The 13,107-nt window shown below is 37.9% G+C and overlaps 1 protein-coding gene and 1 long non-coding RNA gene across 7 annotated transcripts in view; one reads left to right on the top strand and one right to left on the bottom strand.

Moving 5' to 3' along the window:
- Positions 1-7,420, top strand: part of LOC129497274 (uncharacterized) — a 46,391-nt gene extending 38,971 nt beyond the window's left edge. Inside the window, exon 3 of the long non-coding RNA XR_008661908.1 lies at positions 7,288-7,420. This is a non-coding gene — a long non-coding RNA (uncharacterized LOC129497274). The remainder of the gene's footprint in view (positions 1-7,287) is intronic.
- Positions 1-13,107, bottom strand: part of MCM8 (minichromosome maintenance 8 homologous recombination repair factor) — a 42,550-nt gene that overhangs the window by 23,416 nt on the left and 6,027 nt on the right. For all 6 annotated transcript variants that reach the window (XM_055306020.1, XM_055306004.1, XM_055306010.1 and 3 more), the window contains 5 exons: positions 12,581-12,684; positions 11,402-11,600; positions 7,297-7,382; positions 1,161-1,312; positions 721-916 (listed from right to left, as the gene is read on the bottom strand). In XM_055306020.1, coding sequence (XP_055161995.1) covers positions 721-916; positions 1,161-1,312; positions 7,297-7,382; positions 11,402-11,600; positions 12,581-12,684 — 737 coding nt within the window. The remainder of the gene's footprint in view (positions 1-720; positions 917-1,160; positions 1,313-7,296; positions 7,383-11,401; positions 11,601-12,580; positions 12,685-13,107) is intronic.

The raw sequence follows: 13,107 nt of genomic DNA, 5'->3' as shown, positions 1-13,107 counted from the left end.
GAAAAGAAAGAAAGAAAAGAAAAAAGAAAAAAAAAGGTCTTAACCACAAAAGCAAAAATTGCCTCTACTGTGCTTCTTCTCTACTACATGGCAATAACATGAAAATAAAAGAATATTATGAAATACTTAGTGAATGTAAGTGACTTCTATGTGAATCTCCTTGTTTTTTAAAAGTAAACACCCAAAAATAAATAAATAAAATAAAAGTAAACACCCTACATACAACTAATTGAAATGACTGGAATTCACAGTCCCATCACTCTTTGTTGAGTAACCAACTTCTAGTGTGAGATAGTAAATTTTCTTTATAGATTAAACTAGAGATCAACAAAGTTTTCCATACAGGTACAGACAGTAAATATCTGTGAGCTATTATTCTCTGTTGCAACTACTCAGCTCTGCCACTGCAGCCAGGCACTGGCACTACATAAATGGAAAGCAGCCAGGCCTACATAATGAATGATTATGGCTATGTTCCAATAAAAGTTTATTTACAGGAAGTGAAATTTCAATTTTATATGATTTTATGTGTCATGAAATATTCTTTTTTTTCAGCCATTAAAAAAAATGTAAAAACCATTTTTAGCTAATGGGCAGTTAGCTGGATTTGACCTGCGAACTGTAATTTGCAATCATTTTGACTAATTTTTTGTTTCTTGTAGCCAAGAGCACCCCTATCCTGCATATACATAATAAAACTTCAGATAACCTCATACATACTTGACAATGAGTTTAAACAGGTTTTCTTCAGCTTGAATCTCTTGGATAGCATAAAGGTCTTTAAGTGAGAATTCCATCAATGCTCCATGCTTACACCCATCCTCAGAGGTCTTTGTTTTTTGTCCTTTGCTATTACTAACAGAATTTGCTTCAATGTACAAAAGGAACATGCATTTGTCATTCTTATTTCGAGAACCTGTAAATTTCAAGGTATGAAATATAATAATTGGTATTTTCATTTTCCCTACAAAGACTCAAATACCACGAAAAAGAAAGGCACAGTAAAATACATATAAACTTGTATTTTAAAGGAAAAGTTTCACCTATGTAAGAAATAAGGAATTGCCTGTATCTGTGGAGATTCAAAAGTACTTTGAAAAAAGATGAATCCTGACAAATTATTGAGAAACAATCAAAATAAGAAAAGAATTATACAATACCTTCTTCAGCATTTGAGACTTTCACAACTCCAGTAATAGTCACTGTGTCTCCTGGGACACAGCTATCCACAAGATCATGAACAAGTTCACACTCTATCGTTCGTGGAATCCGACCTGCTTCTCGCTGATCATCAGACATTAGCTCCTGGATTCTAAAACGTTAAACAATTTTCAGTCAGTATATATACTGACTTTAAGTTATTTCTTCAACATGTCAACTATTCAGGACCCACAAGATACAGAGCTAAAAGGTAGATTAGTTTAAAAAAAATTTTTCAATGGTATATCTAATATTACACTTCAGTAGTTTCCAATTAAGAATGGCAGGATGAGCATGTATATTTGCCTACCCTCTCTCCAAAATGTCCACCAAAATGGTAGCCACTAAATAAGTAAAGACAGGTTATAGGGTGTGCAGAGGTGTTATCAATAAACACAAGCTCTTAAAAGTTCAGAAAACAGGAAGTAGAAAAATAGTGATGGATAGAACAAAATGAAGTTCAAAATACACACAGGAAAAAGTTACAAGGATCTAAGAGAAGTGGGGGCCAATATTTTCAGCAGAGCCCTTGAGAGCCTTCTAGGTTGGAGTTGGTAGGAATGCAGAGTAGGGATGCTTGGTTTCTTACACAGGTGAAACTTTTCCTCATTTCAGTGGATGGCTAAAAGGAAACAGGATAATCAACTGAAAGATAAGTCACAGAATAGCTGTTCAACTTTTTGGTAGGTGTGTGGATAGGTGTGTAGGTGAAGAAAGAGGGCATTCCACCAAACCACGCTCTACTGTTTAACAAAAACCAGAACACTGTTCTAGAGAAATGGATCCATCCACTCTGTGAGGGTAGCTACAGCATCTAATGAAGGCATCAGAGCTCCAGAATAAAGTCTCCTCATTCTGGCATCTGAGAAGTCCAACTCCAATTCAAAAACATATTCATATAGCAAAATCTGATCATCAAAAGAGGGAGAGAGGCTTCATGAGGAAAAACTCCTACTTATAAAACAGCAACGGAAACCTATCAAAGGAGTCCAGATAATTTCTCAGTGTTCATCAGATATTTCAGGATGAAATGGCATTAATTCAGGAAAGAGAAGGGCATTAAAAACAAAACCTGCTGAAGAGTTTTTGAGAAAATTTTACCATCATAAAAACAAGAATAAGCGGCTATAAAAAGGGAACCACTAGAAAACTGTGAGATCGGGAAAATTAAATATATATATATATATAAATCAAATATTTATAGGAGGGAAACAAACACACAAAAAGCACACAGAAAGCAAAGGGTGAAAACAAGTTAAAAGACGAATGAACAGTACAACAGATGTATCTGATTGGAAGCTCAAAGAGAGAAGAGATATTCGGGAGTCCAAGACAACACCAGAAGAAAAGGACTGATCACTGTCACGCAGGATGAAGACATATTTAGATGTACTTTCACTATTCAGAACACTATAGAAGGATTTCAAAAAGTAGGAAAAGCACTAAACAACAAAGCTGTAGTCCAAATACGAAGTATATAAAACGGGAGAATTCAAGGGAGTAGAAGAGAATTCATTTTGATTTTGAGACTCATTTCTATTAAGGGACAGAAACAAAACAACATGGTAACATAAATTACATTCCCTTTTCTAAGCATCTGATCACTTTCTTTGTTACTTTGTGGAACAAAGATAAAATTATAAATGCTCTTGTTTTTGTTAGATATGACCTATAAATTAAACAAGGAAGACAGTTATAACTGGAAAAGAGAAGTAAACCTTGACGATGTAAAATTCACATCTTGGCTGAAAGAAATCTAGTGGTAGAAGGGGAAAAAGTAAAAGCGGGCTTTTCTTTACTCTGTCCTCCAGATCTCTGACCTGTTCTTCAAGTCTTCGATTTACTCACCCTAGTTTATCTAGTACCTTTATAAATATTACTTTAAATTCTCTATCAGGCATATTACTTATCTCCATTTCATTTAGGTCTCCTGCTGTGATTTTGTCCTTTTTGTTCTATCACTTGGGACATACTCCTGTCTCATTTGACGAACACTCCATGTCTGTTTTTGTGTTAGGAAAGTCAGCCATGTTTCCTGCTCTTGAAAGCAATAGCCTTATGAAGATCCTGTAGTGCCCTGCAGTGCAATGTCTCCTATTCTTAAGACCTTGGCGCTTCAGGGGTGTCTCGTATGTGTGTTGCATGTGCCCTACTACTGTGGCTAAGACGTGTGTTTTCAGTCTAGTCGTCTCTAATGGTTCCCTTTGCCTGTTGTGGGCAGCGTTTGGTCCCTGTGTTGTTAGTGGGCCAGTGTGGGCTGCCCTAGGCTTGAGGGAAGTTCGCCAGGTGTTTGCCAGAACTGCAGGAGCACCAAACTACAGGGTGTCCTCCCTGTATTATACCCTGAGAAGTTTCTGTTGGTGGACAGGGCCTACAGTCAGACCAGATGTCTGTCCCCAGCCCACTGCACAGCCACAGCTGGATTGTCTGAGTGGTTATCTTCCCCTCTCCCCAGAGTAGAAGTCACTTTGGAGTGCTGCTGACCTCTGTGAGGGCTGCTTGCTCACTGCCATGCTTGTGGTGCCACTTTGGATGGACTCCTGCAGGAGAACATAGGGGCAATGTGCGCAGTACCAGCAAGGTCCACACCAGCTGGCTGTAGGAGGGGAGTTGTAGCTGCTGGGAAAATTCCTGTACAGAAAAGTACAGGGGTGTGGTGTCCATTAGCAAGCTAGGTGGAAGTGGAGAGTATTTTACTGTCCTGGTTCCTACACGCGTCCCTTTAACTAGGCTGGGGGTCCACGGAGGGGAGACAGCACCAACCAGCTCTTTTGTTCTTGGAGAAGTCTCTGAAAAAGCCCTGCCCCTCCAGTCTAGTACATGCTCTGAGATTAGCCAACAAATTTCCCTCATGTAAACCCTAGGCATTTTTCAAACTGCTGCTCTATACTGTATCTTAGCAGAGCTGTTTGTTGTGCTCTCCCTTTAAGGGCAGGGACTCCGTTTTCTCTCAACACCAACTCTCCTAGAGCTGAGCCACTGATTTTTTAAAGTTTCAGGCTGGAAGAACTCACAAAATTAGGCCCCTTCGGTTTCAAAGCCAAATGTTATGGGTCGTCACCTTCCCTATGCAGGTTCCCGGTGCCTGGGGTGCCTGCTGTAGAGGTTTGCTTCTCTCCCCTCCCCACAACTGCTAAGTCCCTTCCTCTCACAGTCCCGTGGATCCGTTTGGCTCCTAACCACATCTCCACCTTTCTACCCTCTTGGATGTGGCCTCTTCTCTGTATTTAGCTGTGGAATCTGTTGCACCAGTCTTCAGGTTGCTTTTGGGGTTATTTACACTGATGTGGGTGTTACCTACTTGTATCTGTGGGACCAAGTAAGCTTAGGATCCTCCTACTCTGCCATCTTCCCTGGAAGTCTTTAAAACTTTAAATAATGAATGTAAGTAAAAATCACTGAATGTTAAAATAATAACTTTGGAATACATTCATTATACATCTAGATAAGCCTCTCAATTCCTCTGAGGTCACAGCCAGGTATCCACCTAACCTGCACTACTTCAAACCCTGCTCCTTCTTCACCACCACAAACCCTCCACCTTCACCCTCCGTGCACACTCAAAACACTGCCAGACTGCAATGAGAAGCCTCAGAATGACACAACATGCTAAAGATGTCTTGCTTTAAGAAATTAGATATTAATACTTTTCTTATTAAAACAGATAAACAGAAAGAAGAAAACAACTTCAATCTCACTTCCTAGAGAGTATATTCTTAACGTGTATTTCTTGCCAGTTTTGTCACTAGAAACACTGTACATAGTTTTTTTATGTCATTTCAAAATATTCTCCTACACCATCATATTTAGTGGCTACACAATAATCCGTTGTACCATCCTACTTACAATATTTTCTTCAGATGTTTAGGCTGTTCCCCATTAAAACACACACACACACAGTGAAAAAATACTTTCAGCAAGCTATTTCTTCACATATTGTGACTGTTTTCATCAAGTAAACCCCTAAAACGGACTGCTTCAACTGCAAGGCCTTTGATATACATTGTAAGGCTTTTTTTTTTTTTTAATTTTTATTTATTTATGATAGTCACAGAGAGAGAGAGAGAGAGAGAGAGGCAGAGACACAGGCAGAGGGAGAAGCAGGCTCCATGCACTGGGAGTCCGACGTGGGATTTGATCCTGGGTCTCCAGGATCGCGCCCTGGGCCAAAGGCAGGCGCTAAACCGCTGCGCCACCCAGGGATCCCACATTGTAAGGCTTTCACCTTGATGCATTCAAGTTATTCAAAGCACTAGCTGAGAAACAATTAAATTCTTTATGAGCATTCCAATCTAAGCCCGAAGATCTTTCACTTAGGGCAGATAGTCATTTTATATATCTACACATTGGTAGAATAAAACAATAATGTAAGATAATATTATACTAACAAAGTTTTACTATAACTCATTCAAAACGAACTTTAGCAATATCTTACTTTTAAAGATTCAAGAAAAGGATTTAAATGGCCTCCCCTCTCCTTTTTTTAAGATTTGTTTATTATTTTAGAGGCTGGGGAGGGGTCACAGGGTGGGGAGAGAGAGAATCTCAAGCAGACTCCCCTCCTGGTTGTGGAGCCTAAGTTGAGGCTCATTCTCATGACCCTGAGATCATGATCTGAGCCAAAACCAAGAGTCAGACACTTAATCGCCTGAGCCACTCAGCCTCCCCTAAATGGTCTCCCTTTCTAAGTCTGATCTAATATCAAGAGATCATCATTCAAATCCAACTAAAATATTTGAGCCTATTTTCTTGTCTGCTATTTTTACCAAAAAAGCAGAGAGATTTTGTATAATTAAGTGAATTACCCTGGACCTTCTGTGAACTTACCCTATTGTGAACCCTGCAGCTCCTGAGAGGTGAAAATCCTACAGACTTTCTTTGCACACTGTTGTGAACTAAAAGAGCACGAGACCATGCTCAAGAGTCTTTAACATAGCCATAAAAAAGAATGACATCTTGCGATTTGAAACAACATGGATGGAGTTATATGGTACAATGCTAAGTGGGATAAGCCAATTAGAAAAAGACAAATACCATATTTCACTCATATGTGGAATTTAAGAAACAAAGATGAACCAAGGAGGAAAAAGAGAAACAAACTAAGAAAGAGACTCTTAACTATTGAGAACAAACTGTTGATTACCAGAGGGGAGGTGGGTGAGAGATGGATGAAATAGATGAAGGGGATTAAGAGTATACTTATTGTGATGGGCACTGAGCAACCACTATATTATATATCTGAAATAAATATAATATTGTAGGTTATCTACGTCGGAGTTAAAAATTTTTTAAATAAAATGTAAAAGTCTCAAACATTTATTTTATAAAATGGAGAGTTTGTGAAGATCTCAGCATATTGTACATTTATTACATATGTCAGTCTTAGTTTTTGCAGAACAGGAGGTAAAGCTAGGACAGGGCTTGGTAGCAATCCATCTCACTGTTTCTCTAGGTTCTTGGTTTTTTAAATACCTTCTGCTGTCTTAGCCAGGTTTCTTGGGTAGCACTCTGACTTCAAACCACCCATTATTTTATATTCAGGGATGAGTTACGGGACGATGGTCAGATAAAACACAGTAATTTGTTGGGTTAAAAATACCACACACACACACACACACACACACACACACACACACAAACACACTAAAAACCATATGACCTACAAAAAACAGCTTTAAAAAAAAACCCATAGTAAAATGCCTCATAGTGAGAATATAAAATGAAACATATCTATTTCTAAGGCATTCTTGTTTAACACTTCTAACAACATTTCTATCACAGCTCATGGAAAGAAAATCATACAGCTTTGTTGGTCTACATCCAGTTCAATGAATCACATGAGAAATAAACTATTCCTCAGTAGAAAAAGGACAGGATACTTAAAATCCTTTCTGCAATCTGATATAGAACACATTTCAAATAAAGACAATTATCATTTCAACATATAAACTATAAAACAAATAAATCTTTTACTATATACTTTACCATTGTCTACAGATAAGACTCACAATATAATATATGAATATTATAAATTTACTAGGCAGTAAATCTATAATGTGAGATCTAAAACCTGTGTTTTATTTATAGTCTGCTTACTTGATTGACTGCCAGTCCATCGTAACCGTGAGAGGAGAGTTACGGAGAGCAGTGAATGACCTCCCTCGACATGTGGGCACAGGACACTGCAAGAAGATTAATTCACATCCACATTTTGATAAACTACAATCACATCTAAGGAAAATGCAAGTTAAAATGCTTCATTTAATACTACTTTTACTTGGTCACAGAATGGTGTTATAATAAAATGCAGTATGAGCATAATGACTACTTTCTTCTGCATTGATTCTATATTACAAGCTTTTGAGGCACTTTTCCAGCTAGTTCCTCTTGATTACTGCTTTTATTCCTTTTACTGTGGGTGTGCAAGGCTCCTCACAAGCCTCTCACACTGAGCACATATTCCTTCCTTTGTGCACATTCAGTCTCCTGATCCTTGAATCTCGAATGCCCTCTCGCATCCACAATATCCAGCACCAATCCTCCCCTTTTCCAAAGTCTTCCTGGGTTTTCTTTGATCCCGAGCTCCCCTATCTCACTTGCCTTTGCACTGTGAGACAGTCCACAGAGACAGTCCTCGAAATGTAAATGTGTTTAAGTTTTTAAAAATCACTTGTCCGCTATTTGGACCTCAAGATGCATTTGTAAATTCAGAGATTGTGGCCAACTGTATTTTCCAAATATGGCTGTAACAGTATTTTCCCATGAGCCTTTCTAGAACCCTCCCACTCCCCCATCAAAAGATGGAGTCTAATTTCCCTCTTCTGGAATCTGGACAGGCTTATGACTTATTTTGTAACCAATAGAAGTGATGCCACCTGTTTTCTGAAGCTAGCTCAAAAGAGGCAGCCATTTTTTCCTGAGAGCTGGACCTGTCTCTTGAAGCTATCAGCAGCCATGTGAGCAGATTGAGTACCCTTAGCTGCCATACCATGTACAAGAAACCAAAACCAGCCCAGAAAGACACATGGAGGAGAGATGCCCAGCCAGCCCCCAGCCACTCCAGCCTCTTGCTGTTCAGCTCTATCTGCTATTTGACTACAATTCCTTAAAAGATCTAAATGGGTAACTACCCAGCCAAGCAATTCTTCCAAACTTTGGACTAACAGAAGTCTTGAGAAAGAATTAGATGACTGCTGTTATTTTGAGCCACTAAGTTTTAGGGTCATTTGTTATATAGTAACAAAAATAGTGACTAAAATATGGATCTCCTGAACAAACATCTTTCTTGTCACTTCAATTCATGCAAGTTCAGACACATGCAGAACATTTCACACTAATGCTCATCCTGTGAGTCAGCATTACTACCCACTACATTGGAGGGCATGGGAATACTTTGACCAAATATAGTTTACAGAAAATATCCAATAAATCAGGATTGAAATTCTAACCTCTGAACTAAAGACAGAGCCTGAACCTTAAGCCCAAAGAGCAGATGACACTCATTTACCAACACCACTGATTATTCAGAATCAATAGCCAAATCTCACACACCCTGTTCTTCCTAGAAGAGAAGGAAACCTTACAAATTTCGTGTAAAAATGTAATAAATGTAAAAATTTATTAAAATCCAAGGATAGTAAACACAATTCCAAAAAAGAAGAAGAGATATGGTAGTCTCCCTGCCTTAATCAAAAACTTTAATGAGATCAATATAAATAGGATTGTACAGGACCAGCAAAATGAAATGGACTCACATGTCCATAGGACAGTGCACCATAGAAGAAACAATACACATCAGTAGGACTGATAATAGAGGACTTAATTAATAAATGGTGCCAAATGGCTTTCACTTCAAAGAGCAAAATTAGGTCCTTAGTGTTATGCCATTCCCAAGATTAAATTCCTGATGGGCAAAAATCCAAGTATAAAAACGAAACTTAAAACTATTAAAAGAAAATGTAAGAGATATGTTTATAACACTCAAATGAGGAAGGCTTTTTAGGCAGGGCATAAAACATAAAGGTCATAAGGGGAAAAAAAATGATCAATTTAATCTGTCAAAATGTAAAACTGTAGAACAAAAAATATACCACAAAGAGATAAAGCAAATACTGGGAGAAGATATCTGTAATATATATAATCAATGATTAGTACCTAGAATTCACAAAGAATTCCTATCAATAGTATAAACAGGAAAATAAGCAGAAGATTTAAACAGAAAGTTCAATAAAGAAGGAAACTGGATGGCCAACAAAGATGTGAAAAGATGTTCAACTGCAACAGAAATTCATATTAAAAATGAAATGCCATTTACACCCATCAGAATGGCAAAATTTTAGAAGTCTAACAATACCAAATGTTAATGAGAATACAGGGAAATGGTAATTATTTAACACTACCAACAGAGGGGTAAGCTGGGACCAACACTCTGGAAAGTTGTTTGGCAACATCTAATAGTTAACAATGTTATATCCCACAACTGAGAAATTCCTCTGCTAAGGAGGAATGTACAAGAACGTTCTCTGCAGCATCATATAACTGTAAAAAACTGAAAATAACACAAATGTCCACTAGGAGAATGGATAATAGTAGCTATTCATTCAATGGAATACTCCACAATGGTAAAGATGAAAGAATTAGATATGTATTGAAATAGGTAAAGTCCAAAACAACCAAGTGAAAAAAGAGTTGGCAGAGTGTTACATTCAGCATACTATTTATGTAACAGCACAAGAAAATAAATCCTATATATATATAGTCAGGTATGAGAATGCATATTGGAAGAATACGTGCCAGTTTCAGAAGAGTGGCTGCCTCTAAGGATGGAAAAAAGTGAGTGGAACTGGGGAGGGCAACAGAGAGAGTTCAACTTTGATAATATTTTATGTTTAAAAAATTAAGTTAATGGTGATCCCTAGGTGGCTCAGCAATTTAGCGCCTGCCTTCGGCCCAGGGCATGGTCCTGAAGTCTGGGATCGAGTCCCACATCAGGCACCCTGCATGGAGCCTGCTTCTCCCTCTGCCTGTGTCTCTGCCTCTCTCTTTCTCTCTCTGTCAATCATGAATGAATAAAATCTTTAAAAAAATAAAAAATAAGCTAAAATCACAAAATATTAGTACTTGTCAACTCATAATGGTGCATATACAGATATTCTCTCCACTCTTCTATGGCTTTAAGATCTATAATAATCTTGGGATGCCTGGGTGGCTCAGTGGTTGAGCATCTACCTTTGGCTCATGGCATGATCCTGCGGTCCTGGGATTAAGTCCTACATCAGACTCCCTGCATGGAGCCTGCTTCTCCCTCTGCCTACGTCTCTGACTCTATCTCTCATGAATAAATAAATAGAATCTTTTAAAAAAAATCTATAATAGTCTAAAAAAAAAGAAAAAAGGAACACATCACTTTCAAGCAGCAGAGTAAAGGAAACAACGTATATACCTATTAAGTCTAAATATAAAAATATGAATGGAAAGAATACACATTCACTTCAGGATAATGATCTCTGGGAATGGTACAAGCAAGGGGGTACAAAGGAGATACTAATATCATTTTCTATCTTTATATCATTATGCTTTGTATCTTTAAAAATATATCTGGGGGGCAGCCCAGGTGGCTCAGCGGTTTAGCGCCGCCTTCGGCCCAGGGCCTGATCCTGGAGACCTGGGATTGAGTCCCGCGTTGGGCTCCCTGCATGGAGCCTGCTTCTCCCTCTGCCTGTGTCTCTGCCTCTCTCTGCATCTCTCTGTGTCTCTCATTAATAAATAAATAAAAACTTTAAAAATATATATATATCTGGAACTGGCAAAATGTACATTCTGGGTGGTGACTGGAGAAATATTTTACCTATTTTTCTATACCCTAAAGTATTTCTTTTTTTTTTTTTTTAAGATTTTATTTATTTATTCATGATAAACACAGAGAGAGAGAGAGAGGCAGAGACACAGGCAGAGGGAGAAACAGGCTCCATGCCGGGAGTCCGATGCGGGACTCAATCCCGGGACTCCAGGATCGCACCCTGGACCAAAGGCAGGCGCTAAACCACTGAGCCACCAGGGATCTCCTCCCTAAAGTACTTCATAACTTAAAAATTGAAAATTAAAAATAAAAATTACCTCCGTGTACAGAAACACTGGGAAATGTTTTCTGTAAAATGATCTGCCTTCTTTGCCAAGATAATTCAGTTAAAGAATAGCTTACCTTTGTGGGAAGATTATATTTTCCATCTGGAAGAGAAAAACTCTGAACTTCTCCACATGCAGCACAAAGAAAAGCCATCTTGGTGCAAAGAGGCTTTATATTACTGACACGAACCACTGTCCCTCTCAGAGCAATGTATTTTCCGTAGTAATTTGCCCGGACATTCTTGAGGTGTGTCAACGGCTCATAGTTATACACCCTAACATCAAAAACAAGAATGTATTTATCATTGAATTTACAAATGAACCAACAGTGAACATTATCTATATTTTCATAACTTCCTTTTAGGAGCAACTGGAATTCTCTAACCATATCATCCCTATATATCAGAAATTTCACAAGAATTAAATCATCCTTAAAAATCAAAAAATGCTAAATCTCCCCTTTTCTTCTTGTCTCATTGGCTGTTCTCTAAGGGGAAAAAAGGGAAAAAAAATGCCAACAGGAAAATTTTGGCAACAAAAAAAATGACTTCCAGTTTCTAATTTCTTTTTCAAGAACCGTTACACAATGTCTTCTATAAATTCTAGAGAAGAAAAGCAAAACCCTGATGATTACCTTATTTATTTCTTCTAATGAGAATTTAAAATCTTAAAGATGAATTGAAGAAAAACAAAATTCCATTTGTTCTGTGTCTAGTAGAAACCTCATAATTTTAACAAAATATAATCAAGCGCTTAGTGTATCACTTTACTTTTTTTTTTTTTTTTTTTTTTAATTTTTTTATTTATTTATGATAGTCACAGAGAGAGAGAGAGAGGCAGAGACACAGGCAAAGTGAGAAGCAGGCTCCATGCACCGGGAGCCCGATGTGGGATTCGATCCCGGGTCTCCAGGACCGCGCCCTGGGCCAAAGGCAGGCGCCAAACCGCTGCGCCACCCAGGGATCCCAGTGTATCACTTTTCAAATAGCAGGGACTTGATAAGGACACACCCATAATCAATCTTTACCAAAATGTGAAGGTTGGGAAATCATCTCATTTCAGGCAGGAAAATTTATTTTTGTCATGATTTCTTTGAAGAATTCTCAGTGGGTTCACTTAGGTGTGATAACCAATAGATGGCAAAGAACTCATACCCTTTTTACTGATTTCTTTGGCTTTATAAAATGAGGTTCTCCTTCTTAAACAGTCTTAAATGCCAGATTCTAAATAATACCTTAATAACAGAAATCCTCACCTGGCATGAATGTGTGGCACATTTACCATTGTTTCCCCATCCCTAGAAAATCCTTCTTGGGCTTGTAATTCAGCTGCATGCCTTTCAAGGTCCCTAGTTAATACCTAAACAAAACAGGTATTTATTCAAAAGTTGGAACAAAATACCCTCTTGAAGCAAAACTCTTTTTTAGAAAATCTGAAGTTTATGAATATAAACAGTTCAGAGCAGAATATTAACAAAACTGTAATAGCCCTTTAAAACTCTGATACTTAATTGTGACTACTTATAGTGGATTGTTTTACCTGGGATTTTGTTGTGTCTGGAATGGAAAACTCCAGCATTCCTGTCTACTACTTTATGTCCAAACTAAGCTTAATAGTAAAAGTCCTTACAATAGTCCTCAAAGCTATTACCTTTTGGACAGGCTCTGGTGAAAACATATTTTCTACTTCTCCATATTCAGTGATTTATTAAGATAGAGAAAATAGAGACAACTTCTGAAATATCCAATACACACTCCCTTGGCATTTGATATTAAATAGTTA

This window comes from Nyctereutes procyonoides, unplaced genomic scaffold, assembly GCF_905146905.1.
Source record: "Nyctereutes procyonoides isolate TBG_1078 unplaced genomic scaffold, NYPRO_anot_genome, whole genome shotgun sequence".
Taxonomy (NCBI): Eukaryota; Metazoa; Chordata; class Mammalia; order Carnivora; family Canidae; genus Nyctereutes; species Nyctereutes procyonoides.
Note: the sequence above shows the minus strand (reverse complement) of the source record. Positions and strands in the feature narration are given on the sequence as shown.